The 17,782-nt window shown below is 38.9% G+C and overlaps 1 protein-coding gene and 1 long non-coding RNA gene across 4 annotated transcripts in view; one reads left to right on the top strand and one right to left on the bottom strand.

Annotated features, from left to right (window-relative positions):
- The window catches only part of LOC107585338 (uncharacterized), a 13,799-nt gene extending 13,316 nt beyond the window's left edge, over window positions 1–483 (bottom strand). The window contains exon 1 of the long non-coding RNA XR_001609234.1: window positions 396–483. This is a non-coding gene — a long non-coding RNA (uncharacterized lncRNA). The remainder of the gene's footprint in view (window positions 1–395) is intronic.
- LOC107585336 (ras and Rab interactor 2-like) overlaps window positions 1–17,782 on the top strand; it is a 49,712-nt gene that overhangs the window by 27,779 nt on the left and 4,151 nt on the right. For all 3 annotated transcript variants that reach the window (XM_016272336.1, XM_016272335.1, XM_016272337.1), the window contains exons 4-8: window positions 3,490–3,688; window positions 3,792–3,900; window positions 5,073–5,145; window positions 6,011–6,102; window positions 9,143–10,393. In XM_016272336.1, the coding sequence (XP_016127822.1) occupies window positions 3,490–3,688; window positions 3,792–3,900; window positions 5,073–5,145; window positions 6,011–6,102; window positions 9,143–10,393 (1,724 nt within the window). The remainder of the gene's footprint in view (window positions 1–3,489; window positions 3,689–3,791; window positions 3,901–5,072; window positions 5,146–6,010; window positions 6,103–9,142; window positions 10,394–17,782) is intronic.

Here is a 17,782-nt window from a genome sequence, read left to right as displayed (position 1 = left end):
GACATAATTATGGATTATAATGACTTATACTGTCTTTTTACGCGTTGCGTTGCATCGCGCCGCGTAAACATAAAACCATGTCTGCATTTGTGATCGGAGAAATGACAAACAACAAGTGCTACTCTACTGCCCAAAAACTCACTTTAAATATAAAAACTCTTTAAATATAAAAAAATGTACTTACAGTCCGTGAGTCAGAACAGCCGGCATTGTAGTCTACTCTTCCAGGATCAGTAAACAGTCCTCCATAAAATGTGCTGCACACATCTGGATATTTGGGTTGAAGTGTTCTGGAACAGTGTTGTAAATACAACTTAACCACTGATTTCTAGTCGTGTCCATTTTTGGAAGGTCAAACAAAGTAGTTTCGCTTTCACAACGAAACACAGCGTCACACGCGGTGGCCTAGAGTGAGCGGAGGCCGGGGGCTAGAGTGAGGAATGACCGGAGGGCTAGAGGGAGCAGAGGTGGGTGGGCTTGAGAATTGAGATTTCAACGAAGGAGCGTCCGGAAGGCTTGCGGCAACCACATGTGACGACTCCGGGCTGGACTCTGCTTCGTCCACGGTGAAAGCCGATCTGGCGATCGACAGCGCAAAGTTGTTGTATTTCCTCAGCAACCAGCACGGATCAGCTCCAGGCATGATGAAGCAGATATCTTTTGTATATCAGTCCTCTTTTGGAAGGCCAAACAAAGTAGTTTCGCTTTCACAACTAAACACACAGCGCCTTCACAACATGGCGGCGGCAACAACAATACTACAGCGAGTATGTGTGGGCGTGTTAGAACGAGGCGTTTTAGGTAGGTGTGGCTGACTCTTAACTTTTATAAAGAATATCTCTTTGGATTTGAGACTTTAGTCTTTGCAACTTTACAGATCTTCTTTATGCACCAAGAGCTTGTAACACTCCAAAGAGAAAGGAAAAAATTAAATTGCATCATATGACCCCTTTAATTAAAAAAAACTAACTAAGCAATATTTTGGAAGTGTAATAGAGTTATAGCTGTATCTGGCATTAAACTGGGATGGGATAAGCGTTTTTATAATAGTATAAAAAAAATATCTCCAGATTTATGTAGTCATTCTGTGTGCTGTATCACAAGCATCAGCTTTAAAGGTCCCATATTGTCAAAACTGAAATTTCCTGGCTTTTTTCACGATTACTGAGGTCTAGGGGCTATTTAACTACCATATACCTTTCAAAACAGTCAGTCCACAGTAAAATGCACACAGCCTGCATAAAGTTCTAGCTATTTTTCACGAACCGTTGTGACTTCCGTAAAAAGTTGACGTCAGAACTACACAGTCACCGCCTTCAGTCACCACCCGAGCACCGCCCACCGTCTCACCGTCCCACTCTCCTTTTGCCAAACCCCCAGACAACATCGCATCCATGCTTTTGCTGAGCAAGGACAACACGGAAACATGTCGAAAAGGTTAATTTTAACCACCTGTAACGTTACACGTTGTACTCAAAGGATGGACGATCTGACAGGATTGTTACTATGAGGTGGATCACTTCTAACGTGTATAGTAAAGACAAACTCACCGTGTCTATCTAGTCATGATGAAGATGTATATACATTTCAATTTCAGCAGGCAACTATTTTTACAGCTACACTATTGTTCCAGCCACAATTAATCACAACAATGTATATACAATTACAAATGATTATATATAAATCGTCAGTTTGTTGTTTAACACATATGCACAGACGTTATTTCATACACGACATAGTCGTGAGATGCAAGAAACAGACATATGGCAAGAAATCTGCCCATAACAACAAAAGACAATACTTTATTGAACCTTTTCTGATAAGAAGTGTGCGCTGCAAACGTGAGCATTTTTGACGATTGTTTCTGTCCAGTCTGCTCGTTTTATTGCGTTTAACCACAGCTGTCGTCGTTTTTTTTGTCTGGCAGTGGTAGCAGATATGCGATCAAATTTCTAATTTGAGGCTGTATTACGTAAATTCTGGCACCCATCACCACACAACAAGATAATATGTTAAGCTCCTTATGTAGCCGAATCTGCACTGGTTTGAATGGGCCGCCTCCAGTTTCCCCTTTGCTTTGCTGCCTCCAGCTAGCGCTGTGACCTCGGCTGACCCTAGTTACCTGTGGTTGGCCTAGCCATGCTGTCACTCAGAAAACAACAGGCCAATCAGAAGAGAGGCTCATGAATATTAATTAGACAGACCAAAATCGACCTGTTCTCAGCAGAGCTCCTGAGAAAGGAACTGTAAAAATATATTGAGATGGTTTTTGGTACTTATACCGCAAATATATATTCTTAAGGACATCAAAACCTCAAATAAAACTCCAGAGAGGTGTACAATAATGGACCTTTAAGATTCATTCTCAGTGTTTGTTATTGTACTTCCCATGTTCTCCAGCAGGTAGAGCATGTCTTATTTTTGAGCCATAAGCATTCAATGCTTTTGCAATATGGCATTTCCATGAAATTAAAAGGAAGTGCAAGGAACAATAAATTCAGGTGTTTCACAATCAGCTTTCAGAAGTTTGAAAACAGCTTAACCAAAACAAGCTTCAATCTCTAATATTTTTTCCTCATTTGATATTCTTGCATTTATAATGCATGCATATGAATATTACAATTGACAAACATTCCTAACATTCATAAACATACTTTTATAACTCTTGCAAAATCTGTGAGCCTTCAGTCACTATGGCTCCTTTTGATGTATAATGAAATATCATAATGATAGGTCAGTGTGGGTTTGGAAAGTAGGAGGAGGTCTTACTTCCTGTCAAGCTGTAAAGAGTTCTGACTAGGCTGATTAAAAATATAGACCATTATAAAAATTATAATGAACAAAAAACAGCAACATTTGATTTAATTATTTGATTAAACAACTCAAATCAACGAATTAACAGGTTTATAGGTTCACATTAGTTCAGTAGTGTAACAGTGTAGTTGTACATCATTGTATGCAAAGTATGTAAACTTGAACACTTTTAATCAGCAAGGATGCATTAAATTTAACAAAAATGACAGTAAAGACATTTATAATGTTACAAAAGATTTCTGTTTCGAATGAATGCTGTTCTTTTAAACTATCTATTCATCAAAGAATCCTGAATCACATTTTCTACAAAAATATTAATCAGTAAAACTGTTTTAACATTGACAATAATAAGAAATGTTTCTTGAGCACTACTTGAGAATTTTTAAAGGATCATGTGACACCGAAGAATGGAATAAATTACATTTTAAAATATATTAACACAGAAAACAGTTCATTTAAATTGCAAGAATATTTCCCTATATTACTCTTAATAGTAGTAGTCTGGGATTCTCCCAGATTTAGGGTGTTAGGGGGTCTGCGGTTTTTCTTTTACTGTTAAAGTGATCTGCCACCTGAAAACATTTGATAACCACTGCTTTAATCCAAGACCAAGTGTGGTTTTGATCTTGTGTTGTTGTGAAATAAAGGTTCCTCTCTCTATGTATATATCTGCAGTCTGGAAGGAGAGGTCAGTGGTCTTTTCCTTCAATCTTCTGCCTGCGCTGGTGCACCTGGAGTGAGGGATTCTGGGTATGACTCTCTACGCAGACGCATGAGCATCCTGGACAGACTGATGCAGACACACTCTGTATGGTTGCTACTGTCACTCAGCGATGAGGAAGCCAGACGCATTCTGCAGCCACAGCCGGCAGGGGTAAAGACAACAGCCTCCTTGCTTCACAACAATAGGTTCTTTCGTTATTTATTTTTTGTCACGGTCAGTCACATTCATGTGTGTGTGTCTGTGTTCTGTCTAGAGTTTTGTGGTGAGGAGGTGTTATAAACTGCAGAAAAAGGTGATTTCCCTACGTATGGACAGTGACACACTGATTGTTCGGGACTTCCCAGTTAAAGAGAGTCAATATAGTAAGTGATATACTAAGTGTACTTCCATTAGTAGACCACTAATAGTGTGTGCATCTGCGTCAACTTTTTCACTTCTTCACTTTCCACTTCCGTTTTTGGTTGTTTTTTGCCTGTCCATTTCCTGTCTAATTATTTGGAGCAACCATGCATCTCATCAGAGTAAACGCTGACCTAGTAATAAACTGTGTTTGTTTGTTTGATGTTTTTGCTTAATTTATGCTTTTGTTATTCTGTCAAAGACACATTTCATAATACAGGGCCATAAGTGTGCTGTGGTACTGAATATCAGCATGATATATATATGTAGTGTGATATACACAGCATATACTACCGTTCAAAAGTTTGGGGTCAGTACAATTTTTTATTTTTTTTTTATAAATTAATACTAAATTAATGAATTAATATTCAGCAAAGATGTATTAAATTGATCAATCGTGATTACAGAAATTTTACAGATTTTGTAAAATTATAAATATCTGTAATCACGATTACAGTTATAAATATCTGTAATCGTGATTACAGATATTTATAATTTTACAAAATTGTGAATCCTGAAAAAAGTATCATGGCTTCAACAAACTTATTAAGCAGCACAACTTAATTTAAATTGCAACATTAAACTGCAATATTATAGAATATACAGAAGAGGAATTTCCTACCACAAACTTTTGAATGGCAGTATTCATATTTAATATCTGAAAGAGCAAATATGGAAAACAATATTTGGTTGGAAACAACTTTTTTTGAAGTATAAGAATCGTTCATAAATCTATTCATTTTTACTGATGATTTTTTTTCTGTTCTTCTTTTGTTTCATGAATGAAGCCTAATGAATCTTAAAATCCATTTGTATGGATCAAGCTCCAATTGTGCTATGCTGTTATTCTACTTAAATTAAATCAGTTATCTCACTGTTTTATCTCTATCAACACAGTTCTTGCATTCTGCTTCAGTCCCATCTCTCTGGTTTTCTCTCTGTCTTTGTCTGTCACTTTCTGCAAATGCAGTAAGTTGGTCAGATCCTGTGCGACTTGTGAGAAGATGTTTAAATGTACAAATTTGACTCCGTTTACTTTTCCCTTTGAGAGAGACTGTTAAAGCATTACAGTTTTTCCAATAGCAATCCCTGTGGTGTGTGTGTGTGTGTGTGTGTGTGTGTGTCTTTATTACAGCTTTTTCCCTGGAGGGCTCAGGGATCAGCTTTGCAGACCTCTTTCGACTGGTGGCGTTCTGCTGTATCAGCAGGTAAAATGATCTCACTCTGAAAAACATAAACAGCTTGTTTAGTTTCTAAGATCATTCAGTGGTCTGTTTTATATTTAAAAGTGCGAGTACAGTAACCATTATGCTTTGGTGGTGTAGATATTTATAATTTACAAGAATTCTTGCTTTATCGCTTTTACCGGTTTAGACTCAAACTAGTAATGATTACACAAGCATAGATCCCAGACTCAGCCCAAAACAACAATATTAGCTCAACCAATGGAGTGAATTTGAGGTGGGACTATCCTTTGACCTGCCAATGGAAGGGGAAGGTGCACAAAAGTTATACCCATAACCTTAAAGAAAATCTCAGTTCTCAGAATAAACCAAAATGTTTGTGGTAAAGTAAAATCAGATGATGCTGTTTCAGCTGCATTCCAGTGCTGAAGACCAACACAGATAATAGCAGGAAGGAAGGGTCTGACTGGAGTGGCCTCTTTTTACTTTAAAAAAAAAAAAAAAAAAAAAAAAATTTTGTCTGTCTTAACCTGTTTACATAGTTAGAGCTCACCTCTGTACTGTAGTTCTATAGTTCTGTAATGAATAGGTTTGCAAGATGTAACAAATCCATGCCGGGTCTGTGTCAATGCCACACAGAAAAGTCAGTAGATAAACACAGCCCTCTCTCTGCCAAACTCACCCACATGCTCCGATGAACAGATTTCTCTCTCTCTCTCTGTCTCTCTGACTCCATCTTTCTTTCATTCTCTCCACGAGTGCACACAACAACTCTCAGCCCGGATATTCTTGCTGTTTAGTTTTTAGTATCTGTCATCACTCTTAACAGTCTTTTGAAGCATTTTTGTAATGTTTTTAGCTCTTCTCAACATTTATCTGTCCTCTTTAGGGACGTTCTGCCCTTCACACTGAAGCTGCCTGAGGCCATTGCAGCGGCAAAGACCCCTAAAGATCTGGAGGAGGTGGCTCAGTTAGGAAGAGGTGAGTTTTCTTCCCAATGCATGAATGTTTGCTCTCCAGAGTTTTACTGAGCTTAACTGCTGACTTAAGAGTTTCAGCGTTACTCAGACAGCGTAAATACTCCTCGAATGACCCTCAGCATTTCATGTGTTTATTATATGTCTGTGTGACTGGGTGTAATTGCGTGTGTACTGGAAACCTAATGCAGATGTTGTTTGCATTCCATCTTTAATTCTGGTCTGAGTTATAATGGTAGTCAGTGTGTCAAAGTTTAATCGTTGTTGAGCATTCAGCAGTTTTACATGGCTAAAGCATTTACCTAGGCATTTCATTTACAAGTAACCACCAACTCTAAAACATTAAGACAAAATGCACAGCATAGAGAGAGAGGATACACATCTTAAAATTCCATAAAGATAAATTGATAATTATTTTCATGTTGGCCGATAACCAATTAATTTTATATTATATTAAAATTCTATACTGTTTTCTGTAATGTATTTTCATTTTGACATTTGCTCAAGTCAAGATTCAGTTTAACATTTATAAAATTATTAGTGTTACTAATAACTTTAATGTTTTTAAGTCTTAAAGCCTGAGGTCCACAGGTTGTATGCAGACATGCTGATGAACATGTTGGATTTTGTAGTGTGACAATATCTGGCATATTGTGAAGAACATAAGTCCGATATGTCCTGGAGCATTGACTATACAGGTGTTACTGTGCCAGCAAACACTCGACAACATTTCACATGTGGCTTTTAACAAGCAGCTCATGTGGCCGACATATGCGCATGATGAGACGTTGATTAGGTGAAATTGACCACAGATGTGTTTGATGCTAGTAAATGTCTCTATCAAACAGAGATCTGCCTGTGTGCTGTGTCTGATTCAGACTACATGTTGTAACATTGCACCTTACTTGACTTATGTGATGTACAACATTCCTGTACTGAGACGGATTAAATCTTGTACACAAAACTGGTGTGGTTTTGTTTTTCAGCAGAGATTATGAGATTCATTACAAAAGATTTTAAAAGAAGGTAAAAAGCTTCAGATTTTATTTTAACATGACTTTTTTCATATATCATAATCTGAATATGAAATGAGTAAATTACTTGTTTAGGGGCATTTTTTTGTTAAAGAGAAATACAATAGCTTTGAAAAAGGATGATCTTTTAGTTTTATGAAATTACATACTTGAAAACTCTGAAGGGAACATATTTTCCTCAGGAAGACCAGGCAGTCTGAATGGGATAGGTGAGACAGAAAGTCGATCTTGGCAGGTAAAGGATCTTCTCTGTTAAAGAATGCCACCTGTAATAATACGGTTAGGCAATAATGAATGCTGAAATGGCCGTACAGAGTAAAGCTGAGAGCAGTGATGGGTGTGGTACCTCCATACTGGGATCATTTCCAAGAGAAACTCCACCAAGACAAAATTCCAGCTGCTCATTGACTGACTATAATGACTGGGACACTGGGGGTGAACTGAGGACAAGAGAAGAGTTGAGAATGACAGCAGATGAGGCAAAGTCTGTATAACATAATGTAGCATTTTAAGTTTGCTTACAGAGAGTGAAAGAAAAAAAAGAGACAAAGTAAATAAAAGAAAAGTACTATTGTATACACAGGTGCAGGTTACCAGTTATTCCACTCCTGCACAGGTGTCACTTCGGCAGAACTGATCCAAGTGACGCAAATGCTTCCCGCTCTTATCTCAGATGCCATCATTTAAGAGATGTCTGAAACTTATCAAGAAAAAAAAACAAGTTTTATAGTGATTTCCTGTCACACCTATTTTTCTGTTGTAGCTTTCTGGGCAATTTTTGCAGTTTGGTATTGCAGCACTTTTTATGTTACTGTCACCTCAGTATAAATCACTTGAGTTAAGTATTTCACTTTGGATTAATGAGTCTGCTGAATGAATAAATGTAAATATTTTCATTGTCTTTGCAAAGGCAACATACATGTGTCTGTAGAAAAAAGGGCATGTTAATTTTCCTCCTGACCATAGATGTCACTGAATCCCATCTCAGCACATTTATTGAATGGTTATGTTTTTTATTTCAATATTTTTCAAAACATCAGCATTTGTGTAATTTATTCCAGTTTATTATTATTATTATTGATGCATAATGATATATAATGATGCATTATCCTGTACATGCTAAATTTAATTCCAAAAATGTTACTATTTATTAGTAAATTAATTCACACGTTATTCTTGAGGGGGACAGCTTTCCCTGCTGTTTATTCATTTTTATATATTTTATATTTTGTCTCTATAGTTATGTTGATTCCCAAAAACTGGGACATGATCAAAGTAAAAAGTATTAGTTTTCTGAAAATGCGAGATCACATAACCAAAACAAAGAAAAGTCATTCTCTTGTATTGCATCAGAAGAAAACATTTGAAGGGGTGGCATTTAGTGTGAATGAGTGCGCAGTAAAAGAGGAGGAACAGAGAGCTGCAGTGCCTGTCCTCCTCCCACCTCCTCATCAGCATACATGACTCACACCATTCACTGTATCAGCACTACTCTACCACTCACAACTCAGACAGCAAGAGTCACTGCATGGAGTGTAGACGTGTAAACTTTTGTGCTCCAACTATTTACAAGCAGTCTGAAGAGAAGACTTGATGATTGGTAGCGTAAGTTTAATTCTCCTGTTCTTGTCTCATTTGTTTCAGGATTTTGTTAATTGTTCACTTAAATGTTTTTTTTTTCCTCCATAGTTTCTCTCATGGAATTTTGCGCCCTCTATATTGTGTCCATGTGTTCAGAATGCCAGTGCTTGAACTTGTAGGATGACCCTTTCAGAAACAATATCTAGAGTGTCTATTGATGTTCTTCAGCTTTTTTTGTCAATCGCTTGAAATTTTAACTTGATATCTGGAATTCTCTGAAATTACTTCCTCTTTTATTTGTTTGTTCTGTAATACTCTTCTGTTATTGCATGAAAAGTAGGATTCAGCTGTCTAATTGTTAAATGCCTTATTCGTTTAAAATTTTAGTTTTTTATTAAAATGGAGCCTAATTGTATTGTCTTCATGCAGGTTTCTGGGACTCTGAACTGTGCAATAAGAGGAAGTCTTCTGTGTCTGGGGAGACTGTTTGTGAAATTTCACAACAAAGACTGAAACAGTGGTTATCCCCAAGAGTTCCGGCCATCCCATTCACTCGGACCCCTTCTGAACTTGAATGCAGTCAATCCAACGGAGCACTGTGTTTCATCAATCCTCTGTTCCTGCAGACACACCAAACCAACCCTTCACCTAAAAAGCAAGAATCATCCCCGGGAAACACAAATCGGCAGAACGGGGAAGACAGCGTCTTTTGCCGTGCAAAAAGCACACAAAACAAATCACACGAAAGTGTGAGCAGATCCAATAGCGAGAGATCACCACCACCTCGGCCCCCACCTCCTCGCTTTGCCTCCGGCAGATCAGCAGTTCTTCGCAAACAGAAGACCATGCCTGAGACGGTCTGTTGGATCAAAACGCCTTCGGAAAAGAGCAGCCTGCTGGGGAGGTTGGGATCATCCTTCAGTTCCTTATCGCCCTCATCCTCCCCACCCAAAAAGTTCAGTAAACCCATCCTGGTGCCCTCATCCCGCAGTAATAATTCCTCTGGTCTGCTTGATGCCGATGGCCTCCGCTGCCACATGGCCCTGGATGACCAGACCATTGAGGAAGCTGTGTCTTGGAGCCTGGCCAAGCTGTCCTCACGCAACTCCACCACCCTGGAGAAAGGTAGCCCCACCGATGAGCGCTGCTCCAGCGGACGAGAGCGTCTGAGTGACATCAGCATCTCCACCTCGTCCTCAGACTCACTCGACTTCACCCACAGCTTCTCACTGCCCATGGAGGCCAGTCCCTCCAGAACCGAGCGGCCCACTGGTGACAGCAGCCTGGAGGAGGAAGAAGACGATGGAATCAACTTGGAGAGCGACCAGGAGGTGCCACCACCCTTCAAGTCAAAGAAGCAGAATGGCGCTGGTACGTTTGTGCTGCCGCGTGCACTGAGAGGACATTTGCACAAGATGAGTGGCGTTCTCAATTCTCTGTTGACACCCGAGAAGAGAGCCATTCGGAAGATTGTCGAGCAATCCAGGGATAAAGGGACTTACTTTGGCTGCCTGGTGCAGGACTACGTGAGCTTCCTGCAGGAGAACTGTGGCTGCCACACATCAGGCTTAGACCTGCTGCAGACACTCAGGCAGTTCATGACTCAGATGAAGTCCTACCTGCTGCAGAGCTCAGAACTTGACCCACCAATTGAGTCCCTTATCCCAGAGGATCAAATAGGTAAGGCTTCCTTCCTTCAGTTTAACTGTTCTGTGCTAAGAAAGGGAAACTGAATTGTTGCTCTGGCGCCAATAATTATACAAAAGAAGGAGGGGTGTGCAACATGTATTGTTTACAATAATATCGTAATAGGTCTTTTAATGATGAGCGGGTATTAAATTCCAAAACCTGACTTGAAATAACCTAAGAAATCAATCGGGACTAAAGCGGTTTCATAAACGTCAATTTAAGTTCATGCAATCTCACTAATTCGATCCAGGTTCAGTGAGTCAAGATAATTTGATGTGCATGCTTATTCTTAAGCAGCCCTTAAGGTCGATCATGGATCAAATCGATTGAGATGGTCCTCACTGCAGAACACAAGATCCAGGGGGCGTGGTTGGATCCAGATCCAACTCCTCCCACCTTACATATACCTAAACCTACCCGTCTCCACCCCCGATCCCTAAACCCACCCATCTCCACCCCTAAACCTACCATTCTCCACCCCCTAGATGTGGATCCAACCATGCCCCCTGGATCTTGTGTTCTGCAGTAAGGGGCTACTGAATCGAACAGCGAATATTTGTGCTGTTTAATGCATTTGAGACGTTGTGTTTTCCTCAGTGCATAACTGACACGTCACAGGTATATTTTTCACATGTAAATGTTAGAAAGTCATGCAAATATATCCATTTTGATTTTTGTTTTTATGTTTGAGCTTATATATCTCTATTATCATAACAGTCTGAGTAATTCTGATTCTAGAACAGTACACTTTGAAGTGTCAGCTTCATGACAATGTCAGCTTCCTCAACATATGTTGATTATGTATCTAGCCAGAAAGACTGATGACCAGCAACCTTTTTATTTTGGGTATGTCATTTGTGTCTCCATGCTGAAAATGGGGGGTGACCGCAAAGGGGTTTAGGCAATTAATGAAATACGACTAGCTGAATAAAGTTCCAGTGAGCACTGATTTGTGTTGCCAAATGAGCGCCTCACATAATTCTTGCATTGATACCTTTGGCCCTGTCCCAAATGCCACCATAAGCTCTTGCAGCCTTCTTCCGTGTCCACACTTTGTGTTGTAATGCTGCCTATATTGTTGAAAATGAGTCTGTTGTGAAGTCTGCAAAAGTGTGCATTGAAGCTGCAAAAGAGGGAGCTTTTTGGTCTCGAAATGGGACATTTTTTCGTCCTCATGGACTTCACAGGCTGCAGCTGCCATTGCAAGACCACAAGTACACTTCAAATGTGCTATTTGTGACTGGGCCAATGAGCACTAAGCACATTAAATTGACACTTCTCTGCAGTATTAAGGCACTTAATGATCTTGTCAATGTTGATTAACTTACTCTCAATGCAGAGGATGAGAGGAATTAATATTTGCACTGACTACTGGTAAACAGACATTTTTTTGTTGTTGTTGGATAATGCAGTTACTAAGGGCAGAGCTCATATTCTATGAGCTGTGTACAATGCTATTGCCAACATATTCATGAATCGATATGCATATTGTTGCATTATGGTGAACTATAAAGAATGGCCAGCTGTGCGTCACAATATTGCTCATTTTTATGGGGCTGTAGGATGGAAAAGTGACATTGAGAAAAGCCCATGACTGTTTTGTGGTTAACAAACATTGGAGGAGAGTCTCTCAGGCTGAGGTTGCCTTGACGGACTGTTTCTAATCAGAACCTTCCTGTAAAATGAGGCAGCGCTGTCTCCATTGCAAATGATTTACAAGGACCCTACGGACCACTGCTCACAGCACAACAAATATATTGTAGCACTGGAAAACTACAAATAAAATGCTACATTTTGAAATGCAGAACATTTTAATAATATTAGATATGATGCAACAACAAATGTGGAAGGGAAATATTTATAATTAGAACGCCAAAATTACACATGATTACTACCTATTGACACCACTGTACCACTGCAAACTATAAATTATGTGTGGAAGTAAACAAATACACCGTAAGTATGAATGCTGAGGGTTAAACTTGTGTGTGCGTGTGCATGAGACAAAACTCTCATGCCCGTTCATCTCAGCCTGAAGGCATTTTACTCCGCGTGAGCGGCACACACAAGGCACATTGAACTGAGATATACACAGGCATATTCACGTGTGGGCAGAGAACCATTAGTATGGCTTGTATAACTGGCCACACGTCTTTCACAGTCAGTAGCAAGCAATTACATACTTTATACGACGACATACTAACTGTAAAAGCCCAGTAGATACACATGCTATAGCAGTTTAGTGATCACAAAATTAGTTCAGGACCATGGATAGTATGATGGATGATTTTCAGCTCAGCTGGATTTTGTTTTGGTTCTTCAGGAAATTTGCACCATCCATCGCCCTGAGCATCCTCCTCCTCTCACGAGTTGTAAACAAAGTCCTGCTCTGCTATGTGTTTTGAGGAATAGATCACTTTCCAGATGTTCCCAAAATTAATTTCAGCTAAACGAGCCAGTGTCTCCAATATAGATCTTCTACGATCTACCGTAACCCCTCCTGCTTGTCCATTCAGGCATTGAGTGTGTGGGTGTCAGGCAAGAATGTAGAGGAAAAAGGCTCTTATTCAGAGCTCCTAACCTGATGCAGCTGCCTATATGTACTGGTAGATTTTTTTTTTGTGTTCATGTTGTGTTTAAACAAGCCCAGCACAATAAGGGCCGTAGCTATGAGATTATGCTGCCATAAATCCTATTATGTGACTTAAAATAGCAATAAGAACAAGCTTGAATGCACAGTTAATGACCTTTGACATTTCAGGTCACCCTTTTTTTGCTGAGACCTATTTTTAAATAGCTGAATAGTCAGTGCTCTTTTAACTCATTTTTGAGTCATAACAGGGTTAAAGACACTGTTTTATCGAGATGTGTCTGGGAAGACTCATTGTTGCTACTTCAGGCCAAGGATTTTTTTATTGTTGTTGTGCCTCTGCTCTATTCCGAGAACTTCCTTAAAAACACGTCTAAGTGTAGAGATTCAGTGTGAAGTTATCATTCGTTTTCCTGAAAGACTTAATTTATGTGGAGGGTTCAATAGACTATTAGGGGGATTTTATTTGGTCTCTTTGTCTGATTTAGTTTGTGTGTGCCTTTTGTTCTGTGCTGTGACGTACTTTGTGGCCTTGTCTCCTAACGCAAGCACTAGCGTGTACTTGTGTGGGAAGCATCAGTGGATTCACTTCTGTCACTGTGGCTTCATTTTCCAGTCTGCAGTGCAGACGTGGAGCGTGAGAGACAGAGAGAGCGCTATGTAGGAGAGACGCTGAGGAGGACAGGAGATTGTTTTGAGGGGATGTTAACAAACTTTGGAAGATAACCTTTCAAGTAGAGGTGGCCTTGAGGGATGAGTGTTTCTAATCTGAGCCACATTCCTGTAAACATTCCTGTTGCCAACAACACTGAGGTTTCCTGTTGTCTTGCTGTCCAATAACATTCTTATTAAGGGCCGAATTCACTAATGAGTTGCTAAATAATAAAAATGAAAAAGACAGTATGCATTACATTATAAATTATTTAAAAAAATCTAATAAATTAAATTGCACTATTGCGCTGTTTAAGTAAATAGTGCTGGTCAGCAAACATTTCATTCATCACCTCTTTTTATGTAAATTAGGTTTAAAATTCACAAAAGTCTGTCTGGCACAGTTGACATAGAGCGCTATGTAGGAGAGACGCTGAGGAGGACAGGAGATTGTTTTGAGGGGATGTTAACAAACTTTGGAAGATAACCTTTCAAGTAGAGGTGGCCTTGAGGGATGAGTGTTTCTAATCTGAGCCACATTCCTGTAAACATTCCTGTTGCCAACAACACTGAGGTTTCCTGTTGTCTTGCTGTCCAATAACATTCTTATTAAGGGCCGAATTCACTAATGAGTTGCTAAATAATAAAAATGAAAAAGACAGTATGCATTACATTATAAATTATTTTAAAAAATCTAATAAATTAAATTGCACTATTGCGCTGTTTAAGTAAATAGTGCTGGTCAGCAAACATTTCATTCATCACCTCTTTTTATGTAAATTAGGTTTAAAATTCACAAAAGTCTGTCTGGCACAGTTGACAATATCCTATAGAGTTAAAGTAGGCAATAAATGACATTTTATTTAAAAGAGATTTTTCTGATTGTAGCTGCTCTTACTTGTTTATAAAATGGACTAGAGGTAATAACCAGGCATAGATACAGACACAGTGTAGTCTTAATATTAGTATTAAGTGTAAAATGAAAATTAAATAAATATCAAACTAAGTTATAAAGTAAAATATTATATTACAGAACTATCTGTACCCCTCCCATTCTCTTTGCTTCTAATGCGTCTGCGGTTCTTCCAGAGAATAAAGTGCTTAAGTGGAATTACAAACCGGCTCAGTTCCTCTAAATCTGTAGCTCTGTGCTGCCCTCTCGCCTTTATTAGCAGAGTGCTCTACATCATTCACAAAAGTGAGAGGAGCCTTGCTTGCTTATTTACCGAGTTATCTGCTCTCTCTTGGGGCTGCCGACCATATAAACACATTTGCAACTAAGCTGATTCTGTTAAAGTGATGTCAGCTCTAAAGTCAGACCTCTAGAACACCCTGATGCAAGGCACGATGACGATGTATATTTATTAGTTATGCTTCTGATGGATAATTTCTTGTGAAAGGAGTGGGAATATCGGGAATATCTGTAGCCTTGACTATTTAAAAAAAGGAAGCTATTTCCACATGGCCACATTGTTGTGGACACTTGTAGGCAACATTTGACCCCATTGTGAGCACTGCCAACAAGCAGCCTATGTGTCTTGGATGATTTTCAGCTCAGCTGGATTTTGTTTTGGTTCTTCAGGAAATTTGCACCATCCATCGCCCTGAGCATCCTCCTCCTCTCACGAGTTGTAAACAAAGTCCTGCTCTGCTATGTGTTTTGAGGAATAGATCACTTTCCAGATGTTCCCAAAATTAATTTCAGCTAAACGAGCCAGTGTCTCCAATATAGATCTTCTACGATCTACCGTAACCCCTCCTGCTTGTCCATTCAGGCATTGAGTGTGTGGGTGTCAGGCAAGAATGTAGAGGAAAAAGGCTCTTATTCAGAGCTCCTAACCTGATGCAGCTGCCTATATGTACTGGTAGATTTTTTTTTTGTGTTCATGTTGTGTTTAAACAAGCCCAGCACAATAAGGGCCGTAGCTATGAGATTATGCTGCCATAAATCCTATTATGTGACTTAAAATAGCAATAAGAACAAGCTTGAATGCACAGTTAATGACCTTTGACATTTCAGGTCACCCTTTTTTTGCTGAGACCTATTTTTAAATAGCTGAATAGTCAGTGCTCTTTTAACTCATTTTTGAGTCATAACAGGGTTAAAGACACTGTTTTATCGAGATGTGTCTGGGAAGACTCATTGTTGCTACTTCAGGCCAAGGATTTTTTTATTGTTGTTGTGCCTCTGCTCTATTCCGAGAACTTCCTTAAAAACACGTCTAAGTGTAGAGATTCAGTGTGAAGTTATCATTCGTTTTCCTGAAAGACTTAATTTATGTGGAGGGTTCAATAGACTATTAGGGGGATTTTATTTGGTCTCTTTGTCTGATTTAGTTTGTGTGTGCCTTTTGTTCTGCGTACTTTGGTACTTTGTGGCCTTGTCTCCTAACGCAAGCACTAGCGTGTACTTGTGTGGGAAGCATCAGTGGATTCACCTGTGGCTTCGTGGCTTCATTTTCCAGTCTGCAGTGCAGACGTGGAGCGTGAGAGACAGAGAGAGCGCTATGTAGGAGAGACGCTGAGGAGGACAGGAGATTGTTTTGAGGGGATGTTAACAAACTTTGGAAGATAACCTTTCAAGTAGAGGTGGCCTTGAGGGATGAGTGTTTCTAATCTGAGCCACATTCCTGTAAACATTCCTGTTGCCAACAACACTGAGGTTTCCTGTTGTCTTGCTGTCCAATAACATTCTTATTAAGGGCCGAATTCACTAATGAGTTGCTAAATAATAAAAATGAAAAAGACAGTATGCATTACATTATAAATTATTTTAAAAAATCTAATAAATTAAATTGCACTATTGCGCTGTTTAAGTAAATAGTGCTGGTCAGCAAACATTTCATTCATCACCTCTTTTTATGTAAATTAGGTTTAAAATTCACAAAAGTCTGTCTGGCACAGTTGACATTATCCTATAGAGTTAAAGTAGGCAATAAATGACATTTTATTTAAAAGAGATTTTTCTGATTGTAGCTGCTCTTACTTGTTTATAAAATGGACTAGAGGTAATAACCAGGCATAGATACAGACACAGTGTAGTCTTAATATTAGTATTAAGTGTAAAATGAAAATTAAATAAATATCAAACTAAGTTATAAAGTAAAATATTATATTACAGAACTATCTGTACCCCTCCCATTCTCTTTGCTTCTAATGCGTCTGCGGTTCTTCCAGAGAATAAAGTGCTTAAGTGGAATTACAAACCGGCTCAGTTCCTCTAAATCTGTAGCTCTGTGCTGCCCTCTCGCCTTTATTAGCAGAGTGCTCTACATCATTCACAAAAGTGAGAGGAGCCTTGCTTGCTTATTTACCGAGTTATCTGCTCTCTCTTGGGGCTGCCGACCATATAAACACATTTGCAACTAAGCTGATTCTGTTAAAGTGATGTCAGCTCTAAAGTCAGACCTCTAGAACACCCTGATGCAAGGCACGATGACGATGTATATTTATTAGTTATGCTTCTGATGGATAATTTCTTGTGAAAGGAGTGGGAATATCGGGAATATCTGTAGCCTTGACTATTTAAAAAAAGGAAGCTATTTCCACATGGCCACATTGTTGTGGACACTTGTAGGCAACATTTGACCCCATTGTGAGCACTGCCAACAAGCAGCCTATGTGTCTTTTTACGCTTTACTTTGAGGTAATTTGGAATATTAAAACGGGTTTAGTTAACTTAATTTCCCAAAACAGGTTTGCCGAGTTACTGTCACAAGCAGTTGAGTCATACTGACACACATGATTAAGACGATTCCGATAAATGAAGTGTAAACTGTCAGGTTACAAGTTGCAATTCTAAATCATCTAACCTTTCATAGATATAATGCAAAGTTGGTCTAGAAAACAGCCTACCTTCAAATCATTATGCTATTTATATTAGCTTAAAAAACATTTATATAAAATTGTATTTTTACACTTGCTCACTGTAATGAATTTATATTTGTAATGGACCAAAAAATGGAAAGCAAACACACAAATGGCATTAGTGTGTATATATATATATATATATATATATATATACAGTGGGGGAAAAAAGTATTTAGTCAGCCACCAATTGTGCAAGTTCTCCCACTTAAAAAGATGAGAGAGGCCTGTAATTTTCATCATAGGTATACCTCAACTATGAGAGACAAAAT

The sequence above is a fragment of the Sinocyclocheilus grahami genome, unplaced genomic scaffold, assembly GCF_001515645.1.
Source record: "Sinocyclocheilus grahami isolate Dianchi unplaced genomic scaffold, SAMN03320097.WGS_v1.1 scaffold69.1, whole genome shotgun sequence".
Lineage (NCBI taxonomy): Eukaryota > Metazoa > Chordata > Actinopteri > Cypriniformes > Cyprinidae > Sinocyclocheilus > Sinocyclocheilus grahami.
The sequence above is the reverse complement of the archived record's forward strand: the minus strand, read 5'-3'. Positions and strand labels throughout refer to the sequence as shown.